The following is a 17937-nucleotide window of genomic DNA, read 5'->3' as shown; positions in this document are numbered from 1 at the left end:
CCATTTCTCCAATCTGTTTACTCCCAATGGTCCCTCCCCCACTCCAGATCTCCCCAGAGTCTCTATCACCTGACAGGGGGTGGTGAGATGGACAGGTATATAGCCCTTGCCTTTCCAGGCAGGCCAGGAACAGACACCAAAGACAGAGACGTTGACTAGGTATGGTGAGAGAAAAAGAGGTGTGGGCAGCATGTGAGGAGAACTGGGCTTTGATGATAGAAAGGGAGGGAACCAGGTTGGAGTGGGCATCTGGATGTGAGATCCCTGGGGAGGGGATGAAGCCTATTTGGCTTCAGCATCCTTCCTCACCACCAGCATTATATTTTAGGCCACCTTTCTATTGTCACCACTATGAAGCTGCTTGCAATGACTGTGCTGCTTCTTACCATCTGTAGCCTTGAAGGTATGATATGGAGGGAGGGGGGCAAAGAAGAACAGGAGGTGATGGTCCTGGCTACCCATTGTCTGTGTTTCTGTCACATAGTCTGGCAAACACAGGGCTCAAAAGGAAGATTATTTTCTCTCTGAAGTCCAGAAAAACCATCCAAAGATTTCTCTAGATACCTATTTGGAAAGGGGGCTGAGAGCTGGGGTGGGGAATGGCAGAGGTGTGGTGGGAGACCAGGACTCATTGCTGGGGACCCAGCTGAGAAGAGTGTGCCTGTGTATCTAGGGGCTTTGGTTCGGAGACAGGCCGAGGAGCCAAGTCTGCAGAGCCTGGTCTCTCAGTACCTCCAGACTGTGACAGACTACGGGAAGGACCTGGTGGAGAAAGCCAAGGGCCCAGAACTTCAAGCCCAGGCCAAGTAAGTATCAGGGGTAAGAGTGAGATCATGGAAAGAAGGAAGAGAAGATGGGAAGTCTCGCAGGAGACTGAGTTCAAGGGTGGGAGGTAAGAAGGATTAGGCTTAAACTGGAGAGAAAAATTCTTCCATTGCCCATAGATCCCGTGTACGTTTTAGACAGGGGCAACAGGAAGTGATCCCTGTATTTCAATCTCTAGGGTCTATCATTCTGTTCAGTGGAGGGCTTATTCTCCTCCTAGGTGCTTTACCATACCAGGATTGACCAGCATCTAAGTTTAGAGACCTAGGTCATTTTGCTCTGACTTCCTACCACCAACAAGACCCCTCCCTGCCAGTCATTAGGTTTCTTCACATTGACCTCTAATCCCTCCCCTATCCAGGGCTTACTTTGAAAAGACGCAGGAGCAGCTGACACCACTGGTCAAGAAGGCTGGAACTGATCTGATTAACTTCTTGAGCAATTTCATGGACCTCAAAAAAACACAGCCTGCTGAACAGTGAGGTGACCCCGCCATTTCTTCCAGCCCCAGGGACCAGGCCTAGTGTCCCTCTCCCTACCTATTCCCCATTTTCTACAATAAACGTGGAAGGAGTTGAATTGTGAGCCTCATGTATTCGGGTGCCTGGAAAAAAGAGTTGGGGAGGAGTAAGAGGAAGGAAAAGATAAATCTGATTCTAAAAGGAGAAGGGTTTTGGCATGGAAGGATGGAGAAAGGGTTGAAGAGACAAATGATTGAAATGACAGAGCAGTGGTGTATGGTGTGCCTGTGATTCTTCCCCAAACCCAGAAAATCCCCTACAGACCCAGTCATGGTTCTATTGTGGAGTTACAGTGCCACTGTATAGATATGGAACTTGTGAAAGAAAAGAAGTATTCATAAACTCAATCCCTAGATTTCTGAAGTTTATAGGAAATGAGAGCACCCTTCAGAATTTTCCCTTAATTCTTCTATGAAGAGAAAAATTTCTCCCAAAATTGAGTCCAGTGATGTAACCCAAGGCACTTTCTTTCCTTATGAGTTAGGGGAATATTCTGTTTCCCCTATCTCACAATAAACGAGAAACCTAGTTTCACTCCTTTCCCCAAAAATGTTCTATTTCCTCCCTCCATTCAAAACCTCTGATCTGGACCCATTCCAAGTCCTTCCCCTACCATTATCCAGGCACTAAGAACTGCCCTAGTAGCCATCTTAGAGCCTAGTAGCCATACTAGTAGCCATTAGTAGCTATTTAAAGACCTGACAGTTATCTAACTTGGTGTACATAGTAGAGTAGAGAAACTGTGATAGCTGGATTAAATCAAAATGAAATGGATATCAGACTGGGTTGACAGGGGGAGATATACAATCCTAAAATGGAGGGTCTGGGGAAATGAGGTATTTTCCAGTAAAAATGTATTCCCACTTTATTTATTTACAGTACAAGGAACCAAACCCAAACTTGTCACACATACTAGACAAGTATTCTATCACTGAGCTACAACCTCAGCCTCCTACTTTAAAACAGTTATTTTCTCTATTTCTAGCTACTCAGAAGGCTGAAGTAGGAGGATCACAAGTTTGAGGTCCGCCTCACCAACTTAGCGAGACTCTGTCTCAAAATAAAAAATAAAAAGGACTAGGGTTGTAGCTTAGTGGTACAATATCCAGTATCAAATTAATTAATTAATTAATTAAAACAGTTACTTCCCTACCCTGACTCATTTCACATAGACCATCTGAAGTCATCTTTCCCCTGGAGAATGGAAATGGCTCCAGTTTATTCTATATATTGATCAACCTCCTTAATCTGTCCTTCAAGATTCTCGTCATTTGTAATGGTTCCCCTACTCTTTTTTTTTTTTTTCAAAATATCTACCTTTTCTCTTATGGCCAAATGTAAGAAATAAAGATTTCTTAGTCTATCACTTGCAAGTTTGAGAAGTATAAGTTACTACCCAGTACAAAGTGCTGCTCAGGACAAGGGGTTACTGGAAGCTTGGAAACCCTAGACCCATTCAAGAATGACTGCTGCATTAAAGGTAGAACCGGCAGCATCTCAGGAAGTTTAAATACTTCCAGGCAGAGCTTCCTGGCAGTTCTGGAAACAGAACAGGCACAAACAGGGATTCCTTAGTCACCCGCCCATGTGCTTAGGGGAGATGACCTCTCATCTGGACCCAGTTTGTTTCCCTTTGCCTTAACCCATCTCCAATCCCTATTTGGCCCTTTCTCTAAAGTCCCTTGTTATGTGTATGTGCTACTAGGGATTGAAGTTAGGGGCGCTCTACCACTGAGCTACATTCCCAGATCTTTTGATCTTACTACTTAAGTTACCCAGGCTGCCCCAAACTTTTGATGCTCCTGCCTCAGCTTCCTGAGTCACTGAGATTACAGTAATACACCACTGCATCTGACTCTCAAAGTTTCCTTTAGCCTTGGAGTCCCCCCAAAACTCAGTTTCTATAAAACCTTCTATTAGGAGCTTCACATAACCCTGGTTATTCCATTCTTTCTTCACGTCTGACTTTTCAGATGTGCTACTTCCCATGGGCATATACTGGATTGGTACTATCTTGATTGGTGACAATCTGAGATTAGACAGACAGGCACCCCCCGCCCCGCACCCAACAATTGTCAATTGTCAGACACAGAAAGCCATGTTGTGTACAGAAGCCATTTCTTAAGTTCTAATGTCTCCAAACATGCCTACATTCCCAACACAGAGTTGGTATATAGGGAGTGTACTCCCTGCTCCAGCTCTATCTCAGAGCATCTGGGGGTCAGAGTTCTCACCCCTCACCCACCTACAGTCAATATTCATCCCTCGTTTGAGAAAAGTAATTTTAAGTTCATTAAACTGTGAGTTCTATAAGGTCAAGAACTGAATTTGCTTTACTCAAAACTGTTATCTTCAGTATCTTGCCTAGTGCCTAGTAGAGGCTGAATAAATATAAGATAAACAAATGAACAAATAGAGTATAGTCTGTGGCAGCTTTATTGAGGATCTCCCTTCCCATTGTTTAACAGGAGTTGGGGATGGGGAAGGGAAAAAGGGTGGGGCAAGGGAGTGAGACTAAAAAATAAACACCAATGAAGAGCATCTGAGCATAAGTCTTTAAGAGGGAGGAGGAACCGCTGGTGTATATTAACATGGGGACTAGCATCATTTTAGGGGTAGTCAGTTGACATTAGGAGTGTGGAGGCATATGCAATGCTGACAATGAGGGCTGGGAAATGAACTGAAAGCCACAGAAGAATGTGGCTAAAGCTATTGGGGTGGTTTCTCATGCTTCAGCGTCTCATATGTCTCCTGGTTCCGGGTGCTCAGGCCCTGAAGGTGAGAGTCAAAGGATTGTCGGGGGTTGATCTCACCCCAGGAACCCCACCCACCCCATAGATCTGGTCCCTCTCCAAGGTCACCCCAAACCCCACTCTCTTCTGCAGATACTGAGATGGGGAAATCAGGCTCACTCACCGTGTAAACAGCCTCTGATTTCTGTAGAGAGGAAAGGGGCAAGGGATTACAGACTCATATCTCTTTGAGGACCCCTCAGCATCTTCTTTCCCACATAGGGAGATATCTGGGTCAGGGTCAGAGTCAGGGTTCGCTGCCTAAGGCTAGAGGTTTGGGACATGAATGCACATTTGCCAACATGAATACAAATACAACCTAACACACAACTCTCTCACGCATTCATTATCACCCTGTGCTTGATTCTTCCCTGTCACCTGTCAGACATTTAACTTGTGGCTTGGCTAACTGGCAGGGTAGGTAGTGTAAGGTACTCAGGTGTATAAAGATCAGTACAGGAGATGCATGCCCTCCCAAAGGACTCAGACCCTAACTCGAGAAGGGGAGAGTTTGAAAAAATTTTAACACCCAGGTGTGGGAGGGTCCATACCTCATAGCTGGCTATAGCTGCCTTTCGCACCTGGATCTGAAGTGGAGGAAAAGTAATCAGTAAAGAGGAAATTAGAGGCCAATCCCCTTCCCTCCAAGCTTTGTGGGAGAACCCCTTGGGTTCCCCTTCCTCCAATCCATACTGCTGCCACCCTCCCACTTCTCCTTCCAGCCCTCACCCCACTTTGCCTTACCTTGAGTCGACAATAGAGCAGGGTGAGGACAATACCATACAAGAACAAGATGGCATCCAGTATATAGCAGAGCTGAGGCTCTCCCAGGGCCGCTGAGGGGATAGAGGGTGCCAGGGGGTCAGGGACACGGTGGTAGGATCTGGTGCTCAGAGGAGAGAAGGGAAAGTGCTCTGGGAAGTAGGACAGACTTAGAGGGGATCCCTTTTAGGAAAGAAATCTATGTTCCTCTCTGGACTCCTATTTCTCTTATTTTTCCCTTACCATAGACTAGGGATAGGATAGAAAGCATGAAGTGTTCTATTGCAGTAGGACTTACATGCACCAAGAGTTGAAGATTTCTCCCTCAACCCCAACACTCTTCAGCACTGTGGTTCTTTGGGCACCATTGAGCACTTCATCTACCTCAAGGACCCGTTTGAGTTCACTGGGCTGAGACAAAAACCTCAGCCCAGAGGGGGAAGGGGAGGGAGAGGCAGTGGCAAATTTCAGCTTAAGAAACCACAGTCTCCGCTAAGTCCTGTGACCTGTGGCTGAGAGCTGGACAGGAAGGATGTGAGCTGGGGAAGGGAGGGAAGGCAATTACTCTATTATTGGTCATCTCCCAGGCTCAGCCTCATTGCTTTCTATCCCACAAGACACTTAAATATGCAAAAAACAAAGTGTCCACTTTGCTATGCCTACCACTGTCCCTGCACATGGAGCTGGAGAAATGACCACAGGCTCAAGGGAATGATCACAAACTAAATGCAAAATATGAATTCCTCCTCCTGCTACTCAGTTCTGTTACTCACTGTGGGCCTCTCAGAGGGGAAATTTTGTATGAGTTTAAAAAATCACATAGGGTCTGGGCTTCCAAGACTGTTCCCAGCCCGTATCAGAACTAATACCATACATATGATTAATATGGGCCAGTACTGACATCAGTACTTTTTATTCTGTAACAATATTGCATAAATCTCAAAACTACCTTGTGAAGGAAACATCACCATTTTATGGATGATGAAACCCAAGCTTTTGGAAAAGCTAAGTAACTCATTCAGGGTCACAGTTAAACAAGAGACTGGAACTAAGATCTATGATTTTCTGCCTCCAAAGCTTTTCCTTATGCCCTGGGGGTCTGGCCTCCCTCTTCATTCCATGACAGCAGATAAACAGCTCACTCCATCCTCTTCTCTACCTCAGCTGGGCTAGTGGGACTCCTCAGGGCCCTCTCTTTGGAGAAATTTAAAAATTTCTCCAGTTTCCCTGAAATTAACCAACTCCCTCCTCCCCAACACCCAGCTGACACAAGCTCTGTTCAAAACAGAGACACCTTCCCAGCATAGACACCCCAAAGTAAACAAAAAGTGAGAGTTCTTCAGTCAACTATAGTCTTAGAGCTAGAACCTTGTCATTTGTGCCTGTATTTCTCAGCTGATGCTCAGGTCTCTATAAACAGGCCTTTCATACAGTCCATCTTCCTATCAGCTGGTGCTGCAGTGATGATCCACCAAAACAGCAATTATGCCTGTTTATCTTGAATACCCCTTGCCTTGTTCCCAAACTCAAGGACAGGCCTCTGCTCTCTAAGAGGGAGCTTTGTATATTTATAACTAACTAGAGACCAACTCCCAGAGAACAAAACTAATGACACCACAAAGGTAATGCCGATCAGGGATAATGGAGCTTTTTCCCAGACCAACTCATCAAGCCACACAAATACCTGCTTTCCTACCAAACTGACAGTTTCAAAGCAATCCTGAAGTCAGTCTGGAATGAGGTAGGAAAGGTACTAAAATGAAGGAGTACCCTGGGTGGCACCTGGACAGGACCAGCCTCAGGATCTCTGTATCTCAGCCTTGTGTCCACATGCCTACCACGGACCTCCCTCCTCCCGACCCTGACTCTAGCGGTCCAATACATGCCCATGATTCTCATACTGAGGCCCAGCTCAGTGACCCTCACCACACTCTCACCTGCTTGTTCAACCAAAAGGAACAAAAGCAAGATCACTGCTGGAATCATCTTGGGCCGGAGTCTGAGGGGCCCAGAGCTGGGATCGGACGCTGACAGCACTGCGCAGCTGTGCTCTGTGAACAGTTCCCTGACCACAGAGTTCCCCCCTTCCTGCCACGCCTTCCCCCATGCTTTGGCCCCTTCCCCTTCCTGCACTAGAGACTGGGCGGCTCCCGGAAGGGCCAACTAGGGGAGCTGGGAGATCTGGACTAAGCCTCAGCCCTTTGATGATCAACCTCTTAGCCCACGGAATGAGGGCACTCTCATGCTTGGGAAAGGCTGTCTACACTTTCACCTTTCACTCCGCCCCTGTTCAGAGACACATCTGTATCTGACATGATAAACTGTCCTTCAAGCTTCCCTCTATACCCTTTCCTTCCCACTTGAAACTATACCCAGTCTTGACTTAAGGGGTTTACCATTCTGTGTGGACATTGAGGTTAAGGCAGAGGGAACTGAGGGAAAAAGAGGAAATGAGGAATAGAGAAGTGGAAAGGGCAAGAGTCAGCAAAGGGGTGGAGATGAGCAGGAAAAATTGCTAAGGCCTAAGTGTAAAAGAAAAACAAAGTGAAAGACAGTAAGATACTAAAAAGACATACCAGGGGCATAGGGGCCGCAAGGCAGCTAATTTATTATAATTTTTCCTTTTTAGTACATGCATAAAGTCTGTACAGATATATATGTGTGTGTGTACACACACACACACACACACACACACACACACACACACACAGCCCCATTTTCAATGAGGGACAGGATCCACAGAGGAAGCTGATAAGCAGGGCAGATCAATGCTGTTTCCCGCTCACCGATCTACTTCTCCAAACACAATATCTTGAGTCCCTAGGTCAGAGGATAGAGAGAAGTGATGTTACCAAACAGCAAGAACTCATTACTAAGTCTAAGAGACGGAGGCCTCAAGTCCATGCCACAGTCTATGCTGAACAGGGAGTGTTTGGTTTCCCAACCAGAGCCTGAAACCCCTTATCTAAGATACCTCCAGTAAACAATAGGATGCCTCATACCTATGATGGCAACGACATCTGCCAACATGTGTCCCTTAGACATCTTGTCCAAACCAGCCTGGAGAGATGGAGAGAGCAACAGTGTGAGCAAGAGTAGAAGGAGATGGAAGGAGATTTCATAAAATCTCAGCCAAGATCAATAAATTACAGATTAATTTATTAACATTAGAATCACTGGGATTGGTTCTTACCAGGTGGGCAAAACCAGGAGCCTTGATCTTACACCGATAAGGGCGGCTACTGCCATCAGACACCAGGTATACCCCAAACTCACCCTGTGCAAGGAAGAAGGTTGAGTGCCTCTGTTAATAGGAAGAACATTCTTTCCTGCCAACAAAACTTCTCTGTTCATCCTCACATCTTCTTACTGATGAGTGAGCATTCTGTTGTATGTTGATCTCTGGCTACTCACCCTACATTTGGTCTTTCCCCTCCCTTCCTCTCCTCACCTTGGGGGCCTCAATAGCAGTATACGTGGCTCCTGGAGGAACTTGGTAGCCCTCAGTATACAACTTGAAGTGATGAATCAGTGACTCCATGGAAGTCTAAAGGGAGGAAAAACACACCAGTAGTAAATCAGACAAAAATTCTGTCTCTTGAGCCTTCCTCTGGCACAGAAAATAATATGCCCTCAGGGAGTCTAAAAACCAACATGGAAGCAGAGAAAACAGAACAAAAGGGCTACAAGAGGCTCAGAATCTTATACAATGTGCCAGGCCTGGTGGTACACGTCTATAATCCCAGCAACTCAGGAGTCTGAGGCAGGAAGAACACAAGTTCAAGGTCAGGCCTTTGTCTCCAAATAAAAAATAAAAAGTACAGGGGAGTAGCTCAGCGGTAGAGCACTCCTGGATTCAAACCCTGACCCCCAGTACTAAAAACAAAGCAAAGAAAACTTACACAGTGAATTCTTTGAAAAAGCAAAAATAGAATTGAATCTAAGGCTATTCCTCCCAGGCCACTGATTCCTTCCTGATACCCCACTCTCCGTTTCCCTGCAGCCAACCTTCATCTCTGCTCGCTTAGGTGGAGACACTTTAGCATCATCAACCTTGATCTCCCCAGAAGGCATCTTGTTCAGACACTGTAAGATGATTCGAAGGGACTGGCGCATCTCCTCCACCCGACACAAGTACCTGAAGTAAGTGAGACAGACCCAGAACAAGACCCAGGTTGAGGAACAGATATGGGCCTGGAAAGATGACCTCTGGTTGACCTCAAGATAGTCAGATAAAAGGTCCCCCCTCTTTTCTCCTAATACAGCATCTCTGCTTCAAGTGGTTATTCATATAAATCCTGTAGTATTTTGACTCTACTAGAGTCTTTCCCCAAATCCTCTTTATTTTCTCTGATGATGGGCTGTAGTGTTTCCCTCTTTATCCTCTTAAACACTTTCTTAGACTAAAGAATGGAGGAGATGGGCACAAGGGCAAATGCCTGTAATACCAGCAACTTGAGGCTAGAACCTTGCAAGTTTGAGGCCAGCTTTTACAATTTACCGAGGCCCTAAGCAACTTGGGTGCCCTGTATCAAAATAAAAAGGGGGCTGGGGCTGTAGCTCAGAGGTAGAGCACTTGCCTAGCATGTGTGAGGCACTGGGTTCAATCCTCAGCACCACATATAAATAAATAAAGGTATCATATCCATCTACAACTAAAAATATTTTTTAAAATAAATAAATAAATAAAATAAAAGGGTTGGGAATATAGTTCAGTGGTAAAGTTCCCTTGGATTCAAATCCCACTACAAAAAAAAAGAAAAAAAAAATGGGGGAATCAAATGGAAAAACAAGCAAACAAAACAGAAAAACAACAGCAGCAAATCTTACTCAGGGTCAGTGAAGAGGAGTGGAATTTGAAGCTTAGAATCTAGTGGAAAGAGAACGGGATCAGGCAGATTCTAGTCTTAACCACTACTAACAGAATAATCCCAAGCTAATCTGTAACTTTTATGCCTTAGATGTCTCAGTCATAAAATGCAGCCCAAACTAGTTCTATCTAAGACAGGAAGTATAAGGGTAAGATAAGGTGCCATGTACGTGTAATCTAGTTTGGGGATTTTTTTGTTTTTGTGTTAGGCACTGGGGACAGAAACCAGGGCCTTGGAAATGTTGAGCAAGTGCTCTCTCCCTGAATTACACTTCCAGCTCAAGCAACTTAATTTGACAGAGGAGCTCCTACAGGTACTGGAGGTAGAGTAAAGAAGAAAGTAGCAAAGAGAAAAGTTAAGCAGGGACAATGAGCTGGACAAGGAACTGAGAAAGGATTGGGGACTTACCTATCATAGCAGTCTCCTCGAGAACCAATAGGAACATCAAACTCAACCTGGTCATAAACATCATAGGGCTGAGTCTTCCGCAGGTCCCACTGGATGCCTGAGCCCCGGAGCATCACTCCACTATAAAATAAAGAGCATAAGGACTACTCTTCACAAACCAAGAAAGGAGACACATTATTCCTTAGTCTCCTCCTTCCCTCCTGCACATTCTGGGTGTGGGATACAAATTCAGAAAATGGCAAGGAGGGTGCCAAACATTCTTTCAAGCCACATACTTGAACTCCCCACTCCCATCTCCACCCCTAAAAAAACAGTATTATCCTACCTAAAACCATAGTTAAGTGCGTCTTCTGCTGTCACAACCCCAATGTCAATAGTTCGATTTCGCCAGATCCTATTGTTGGTCAGCATCTATTGATCAAGAAAACTGATGCATTAATGCTCTTTATAACAATCTTATTTTCTTTACAATTGGAAACTAAAATCCCACATGCCCTTTTAGAGGGAAAAAGATTTTTTCCCCATTGATTTCTATCTTACCTCCTCTACCTCATCAATCCGAAGAGAGAAATTCTTAGAAAACTCATAAATGTCATCCATAAGTCCAAGGGGTAGGTCCTAGAAGACAAATGAAGGCAATACTGAAGAGTTCAGTCTCCATTAAGGAGAACCAGATAAGCAACTCACCCCCAGGATTAGGTTCCATCAACCAGCACTGCCCTCCAGCGGCCACAGAGGGAAGAGGCCTATACTGGAGGTTTGGGAGGCAGGGAAGCCCACCCACTTACCTGGTGCACTCCTCCTGGGCGGATATAAGCAGCATGCATTCGGGCTCCGGACACTCGCTCATAGAATTCAAACATCTTGAAAGGACACACTGGGAATTAGTGACCCCTAAGTCTAACAACATGATGGCCCACTATACCACCACCTTCTTTTTTTTTTTTTTTTTTTTTTCCTTTTTCTCAGTGCTGGGGATGCCAAGTAAATGCTCTACTAAAGCCACATTCCCCAGCACCTACTACCCCCATTTTCTGCCTTTTTTTGCCCGACTAACCCTTGTGATACAGAGTTCCTAAGAATATAACTCACGTAAATATACCTTTTCCCTCTAAATGTTCTCTCCATGTTGTTTCTCCTTTGAATATCTTGTTTCCTTCATGCCCTCCCTACTTTGTGCTCTTCCTCCCCTATTCCTGTCCTCACCTCCCTCATACCTTCTCCCTTTCTTCAAACATCCAGAAGAAAGGGGTCATGGCCCCAATGTCCAGGGCATGTGTGGTTACAGCCATAATGTGGTTCAAAAGTCGTGTGATTTCTCCAAACAGCACTGTGGAGAGGCAAAAACAAGGAGAACAGAAGGATAGAGCAGCCAAGGATTCATCCTGAAAGCAGTCTGGGCAGAGCCTGGGGTCTGAATACTGAATACGGAGCTTGGGTTCAATGTTCTTAAGGCAGAGAAGGGATAGGGAGAAGGCATGTGCCTTCTCATAGTGGGCAGCAAGAGTAAGTGGCAGAGCATACCTCGGATCCACTGTGCCCGGGGAGGAGGCTGGATGTTTAGTAACTTCTCCACAGCTAGCGAATAGGCCTGTTCATTACACATCATGGACACGTAGTCTAGTCGGTCAAAGTATGGAAGGGCCTAGGCAGAGGGAGTAATCTAGGTCATATCTAACAAGCCCAGGAACCCATAGTATGGCTGCCAGAAGCCTTCCTTCCAGTGGACAGGAGCCCCAGCAAGGCAGGATGAGATAACCCAAAAGCTAGTTAGTATGCTGGCAAATGTTTCAAAATGGCTTTCCAACGTGAGGGGAGGACCCTGATTTGCCATGTTTGTCAATTTCCAGAGTGAAAATATTTCCACTTTTAAGATATCAACTATGTAACTGAATGCAGCATTGGGAAGAGCAGTATATGGCATTTCTAATACAGAAACTCAATAGTACTTCAAAGGCAGTCCAGTAAAATGTAGTAATAAAAAAATAATGAATTTCGAGTATTTCTTTTCTTTTTATTTTTTTTTAAATTAGTACTTTTTAAAAAATATTTAAAGATATTTTTAAAAATATCTTTGTTGTATTTATTTATATGTGGTGCTGGGGATCAAACCCAGTGCCTCACACATGCCAGGCAAGCACTCTACCACTGAGCCACAACCTCAGCCCTCTTTTTAATTTTTAACGTATTTTATTTATTTACTTTTGGCATTGGGGATCGAACCTGGGTGCTTTATCACTGAAGTACATTCCCAGTTCGTTGTATTTTTTTATTTTGAGACAGAGTCTCACTAAGTTGCTGAAGGCCTAAGTTGATGAGATCAGTCTCAAACTTCAAGTCCTCCCGCTTCAGCCTCCTAAGTCCCTGGGACTTTAGTGTACCACTATGTCTGGCTTAATGTATTTTTTAACTAATACACAAAAACATAAAAATCGTATACATTAATAAGGTATAATATAATATTTCCATACGTGTATGTCTTTAATTAATAAATTATCATAAGATTAAACTTCTTTAAAAATCATGTTATTTAATTTTTAATAATGTCTGTGTTCAATAACTGGCTCACAAAATTCCCTGAAAATTTAACAATCAGTCTCTTGCTAGTCAATATTAGCTGGCACCAGTGCACCATTGTCAACAGTCCTCTGGCCCAAGTGACACTCTGCCAAAGAGTGGCCTAGACTACTAACTCTGTCTGTTTTCTCTTAAGTCTCTTAAAACTGAGCTGGGCACAGTGGCACATGCCTGTAATTCCAGATACTTGGGAAGCTGAGGCAGGAAGATTCCAAGTCCCAGGCCAGCCTGGGCAACTTAGTGAGACCTGTCTCAAAATAAAATTTAAAGAAATAAAAAGAGAGAGAGAGAGAGAGAGATGGGCAAGGGATGTAGTACAGAGGTAGAGCGTTCTAGAGTTCAATCCCCAGTACAAAAAAAAGAAAAAAGAAAAACTGAGATGTTGAAGGAGAAAGATAATCAGTTTTAGGAATATTTGGGAGCAAGAGATTTAAGAAAAACGGAGCACCAGTTAGAAATAGTCCTTCCCCCAGAAGGCCAAGAAACTAAGTCCTAACTGTCTGCTGAACCATCTTCAGCTTCCAGGAAAGAGGTGGAGCTAAAGTATCTCTTGTTGGGACAGCCTGTTCTTATCCTGATGTCACTGTGACGTGGGATAACGGTACAGGGGTTAACCCATGGATGCTGGAACGAGAATCCATCGCTGCCTATGATTCTCTAGAGGCATCATGTTCTAGTCACTGTTCATCCCAACACAGGGCTGAGTCTAAATCCTAACCCCACCATTATGTTTTCAGGACTTTTCTTCATGACAGTAAGAAAAAAACTTCAGATTCCCAGATCCAACTCCTTCAAATTTGACCTTCACCACTTAGGTCACACGGTTCTCCTAAAAATGGCAAACTGTCACAAATCCCCTCCCAGTGACTCACTCAGTGTTTCTAAAACAAACTTAGACAGCTGGAAGATACAAGAATCAGCTGTTAATCCTAGAGAGCTGACGTCTTTCTCCTCTTTCTCTGCCCTTTGGGACACTAGCTTTGACGCACTAGTATAAGATCAGGGAAACTGAGGCATTAGGGTACTAATGGTCAAGGGGTGAACCAAGTTACCTATAGAAAAATTGAGACTGTGGCTCCAGGCCCAAAGCACTGCTGCTGGACAAGTCAAATCCAAATGACTCAAGCATTCCCTAACATCATCCTCCATCTTCCCAACCAAGACTATCCTAAAAACCTCAATGCAGGGCTGGGGAGATAGCTCAATCGGTAGAGTACTTGCCTTGCAAGCACAAGGCCCTGGGTTCAATTCCAAGCACCACCAAAAAAAAAAAAAAAAAAAAAAAAAACACCTCAATGCACTACCTTCCTCAACATCTTCCTTCTCTGAAGTTTTGGGGCAGCAAACCCTGCAAGGTCCCAGGCTAGAACCCAGATCCCATCAACAGACCCCTGCTCCCCCTCTCCACACCTGTAAATACGTCTTGTATTCAATGAGCTTCTCAGTGCCTCGATGTAGGAGTCCAATATGAGGATCACACTTTCGCACCATCTCGCCACTCAGTTCCATCACTAGTCGCAGTACTCCATGGGCTGCTGGGTGCTGTGGCCCAAAGTTCAGGGTCAGGTTGGACACCATTTTGTCCTTTGGAGGGTCCACATCTGAGAAGTGGCAAATGGTTCAGAAACAAATGATAATTCCCTTGGGAACCTCCAACAGACAACAAGGACTTACTCTCTCCCTATAGATCTTCCATCACACTGTCCCATACCTTGTTAATTTACTAATCACCAATAGAACTAGGAAAAGGACCATTAGAAGGGGAAAAAGGGAGATCTAAACTTTCCAACAAGAAGGATCATGAATCACACTGGGTATGATAGAGTATGCTTGTAATCCCAGCAACTTGGTAGGCTAAGACAGGAGGATCACAAGTTCAAGGCCAGCCTCAGCAATTTAGATAGGCCCTAAGCAACTTAGCAAGACCCTATCTCAAAATAAAAAGGGAAGGGATGTAGCTCAGAGTAAAGTGCCCCTGCCCCTGGGTTAAATCCCTAATATAAAACAAACAAACAAACAATGAATCTCATTTTATGTCTCCTAGAACACATATTTAATAAGTATAGAAAATAGTTACATAACCCTTTTCTACTTCTTCATTTTTTTTTCTCCCTGGTACTGGGGATTGAACCCAAGGGCATTCTACCACTAAACTACATCCTCAGCACTTTTTATTTTTTATTTTGAGACAGGGTCTCACTAAGTTGCTTAGGGCCTCACTAAATTGCTGAGACTGGTCGTGAACTTGAGATCCTCCTGCCTCAGCCTCTCAACTCTCTGGATAACAGGTGTGTACCACGGCCCCCAGCCTTGATCTGGTTTTGATCTCCCTATACCATAGTTTCCTCACATTTGGGATAATACTCTCAAAGGACTATTGTCAGGATTAAATGAAATAGATATACAAAAATGCTTCACAGCTGTGTATGGTGGTGCATGCCTGTAATCCCAGGTACTAGAGAGGCTGAGGCAGGAGAATTTCAAGTTAGAGGCCAATCTTAGAGGATAACTGGATAGAGGACACCATCAGTGGCAGAAACCCAAATAAGTAGATTCCTAAGATAATTAAGGTCTAATACAATATAAATATGAAACAGAGTGATAGCAATGAAAATTAAAAGAGAGAAATGACCTGATATGAAATATTATGAAAGAACCTATGTAATTTGATGACTTACTAGACAAAGATGTAAAAGGCAAGAGAGAGAAAAGTCCAAGATGACTAAAAAGTTTCAATTCTGAAGGACTAGGAGAAATGAGGGTATCACTGATCAGAATTTTAAAAAATAAAGAAAAGAACTAATTTCGATGGGGAAAAAATATGGTTTGTATTCAAGTAGGTTACATTTGAGTGCCAGTGGGGAAACTAACTTGTCCAGATGGAAATGTATTAAACCTGGAAAGAAATGACAATAAATATTGAAATTTGGTAGGAACCTTTGGGTAATAACTAAGACCTACTCTTTCTTTTCTTCTGGAATATCTTTCTTTCTCTTCTCTACCTGACAAATACCTGTTATTATCACTAATACGTTTGTTGAATTGGGTAGTGAAAGAAGCAAATACGTAGAGGCTAAACTTGCCTGAGACAGAGGGCTCAAGAGCACTTAAGAGGTCAGCATGGGGCAGGGATGGGTGTGGCTTGAATCAGTGGTTCTGGATACTCACCATTCCAAGGTGGAGGCTTCCAGTGTGCTGTTTCCTTGGTGGGGTACATGACAGCTCCCCCAAACTGCTCAGCCCATTCCACATCTGGCTGCCATTGCCGAGCGCCTCTGGAAGTTAAAGACACATTTTAGACAAAGTGACCCATGATTGGTTCCTCTGTTCCCATTCACTCTCAAGTAGGCCCTAGGAAGGGTGTCCTGGATTCTACAATGCCCTAATTACTGACAGAGATAGTGTAGCTTTGGCAAAATAAGGTAGAACTTTAGAGGTTCCGCTCCTACTAAGACTTATTTCTGGGCTCATTCCACCCAGTGTATGCAATGTTGGGGACCCTGGCTCCTTCATATTTTCATCACATTCACATTCCCTTGGATGGGTTTATTCAAAGTCAACGTAAGATAAGGGGGGGGGGGCAGCGGTAAGTGAGGCGGTATTCTGGTTCCGTGGCTGTGCTCTGCTTAGGTATGACAGGAGAGATGCAATCAAGTTGTCTCCCACACCACTATTTTCACCGCTGGCACAACGAGCTGAAGCCCCTTCCTCAGCCGCAGCGGGAGCCACTACATCTCGGAGCCTGAAAAATAAGGTCCGGGCAAGGGGATCACAGGCCTGGGTCATTCTTTCCTAGGCGGGGGTCACTGGACCCATGGAGTGTCCTCATCTTTCAGAAACCCTATCCTTGAGGAGAACATATCGAGGACTGCCCTCGGTCTCACCTGCTGGGCTGAATCGGCAGACGAACCCCAGCCCCGGGCCGCAGCGCCTGGGTCCCGACACCCCGGAGGCTGCATAGGGCCCTCAGCGCCGCCATCTTACCCTGTTGCGGACTGCGGGAAGGAGAACCGGGCGGAAGTGACTCCTGCGCGCCTCCTTGTGGGCTTCTGGTCTATTGGCACAATAGATCCACCATCATGGAAGCTGGCAGAGCCCTCAACTACGAACCTGACAATATCCGGGTTTTGCGACTTGGCTTCACTTGCGTTTAAATAACGGTGAATGTCGCCATGTTTACTTAGGGCGGTTTCTCCCACGGTACTTGGTTGGCTTTTCGGGAAGTGAGAGAAAGAAACTTGCAACTCTAGCAGGGGCAAAGTTACATTTCGTCCTTTCTGGCAAAGCCCGCCTACGTGTACCTTGGAAAATGCCCACTTGGCTCCGACCCTGGCTCACCCTCGCGTGGAGGTTCCTTCCACCTTGGCTGTGGTCCTGCTGTTCTACTCTGCATCCTGCTATCCTGGGGTAGCCCCAGGCTTTGCCAATAACCTCCTTATCACGGAATGCAGAAGATTTGTGACAGGGAAAGCCAACTAATTTCTATATGTCCCAAATGAGGATAGGGATAGGGGCCCAAGTGCGCCTGGGTAGGTCCAAGAGCTCCCGCCAAATCAAAACAAAAACAAAAAAGGAGTAGGATGCCAAGGCCACCAGCATTGGTGGAGGGGGATGCCCGGGTATGTAGAAGCCACCTCGTCCCTGATTGGGGAGGGAAGGTCCTCCATGGATGACCAGATATCCTCTAAGCTTTCTGAACCTACAAAATCACGGACCCACAAAGCTCCCCTATAGATGCTTCATACCCCACTTCTGTTCTGTCAGTCTCCCCCCCACCCCATGTCTTTCTGTGACTCAAGCCTCGGTAGTAGCCAAAAGCATAGAAATGTAATTGCATCAGGACTCTGATTCCAATTCTGTATGGACAGAGTTTTCCCATCTTGGAGTCTGGTTCCTGTCTCTCCCTCTGCCTCCAAGCCCAGTTCCAGCTGGGCCACCCACCCTCTGAATTTGTACAATTTCCCACCCTGAGAGTGGAAAGAAGCCTTCCCCAGATCTCCCTTAGGCAGGGTCCCTGGGACACAGCCCACCAGCAGTGCAGCAGGGTGGAGCAGACAGACCAGGGGAGTGGCAGAAACAGAGAATTCTTAGCTGCAAAGAAAAAGGGGAAAGCCAGACTTTTAGCATGAAAATTGACCTATTGGGAACTGTACCAAAGGGTGGGTCCAGATCCATGGCTGT

General features: G+C 45.1%; 3 protein-coding genes across 3 annotated transcripts; 1 reads left to right on the top strand and 2 right to left on the bottom strand.

Annotated features, from left to right (window-relative positions):
- Window positions 1-76: 76 nt before the first annotated feature.
- On the top strand, window positions 77-1404 carry APOA2 (apolipoprotein A2). The gene is made up of 4 exons (XM_079123810.1): window positions 77-159; window positions 329-403; window positions 674-806; window positions 1187-1404. Exons 2-4 carry the CDS (start codon window positions 352-354, stop codon window positions 1305-1307), a joined length of 306 nt encoding a protein of 101 aa, XP_078979936.1. The 5' UTR covers window positions 77-159; window positions 329-351; the 3' UTR covers window positions 1308-1404.
- Window positions 1405-3759: 2355 nt separating this feature from the next.
- On the bottom strand, window positions 3760-6997 carry FCER1G (Fc epsilon receptor Ig). Its single transcript, XM_079108812.1, has 5 exons — window positions 6838-6997; window positions 4883-4974; window positions 4690-4725; window positions 4263-4283; window positions 3760-4118 (listed from the first exon to the last, which is right to left on the bottom strand). Exons 1-5 carry the CDS (start codon window positions 6884-6886, stop codon window positions 4056-4058), a joined length of 261 nt encoding a protein of 86 aa, XP_078964938.1. The 5' UTR covers window positions 6887-6997; the 3' UTR covers window positions 3760-4055.
- Window positions 6998-7482: 485 nt separating this feature from the next.
- NDUFS2 (NADH:ubiquinone oxidoreductase core subunit S2) lies at window positions 7483-16788 on the bottom strand. The gene is made up of 14 exons (XM_079108398.1): window positions 16641-16788; window positions 15925-16031; window positions 14167-14357; window positions 11704-11824; window positions 11397-11509; window positions 10968-11042; window positions 10720-10797; window positions 10505-10590; window positions 10180-10299; window positions 8909-9038; window positions 8352-8447; window positions 8094-8177; window positions 7903-7960; window positions 7483-7720 (listed from the first exon to the last, which is right to left on the bottom strand). Exons 1-14 carry the CDS (start codon window positions 16733-16735, stop codon window positions 7683-7685), a joined length of 1392 nt encoding a protein of 463 aa, XP_078964524.1. The 5' UTR covers window positions 16736-16788; the 3' UTR covers window positions 7483-7682.
- Between the last annotated feature and the right edge of the window lie 1149 nt (window positions 16789-17937).

The sequence above is a fragment of the Sciurus vulgaris genome (assembly GCF_902686455.1).
Source record: "Sciurus vulgaris genome assembly, chromosome: 1".
Lineage (NCBI taxonomy): Eukaryota > Metazoa > Chordata > Mammalia > Rodentia > Sciuridae > Sciurus > Sciurus vulgaris.
The sequence above is the reverse complement of the archived record's forward strand: the minus strand, read 5'-3'. Positions and strand labels throughout refer to the sequence as shown.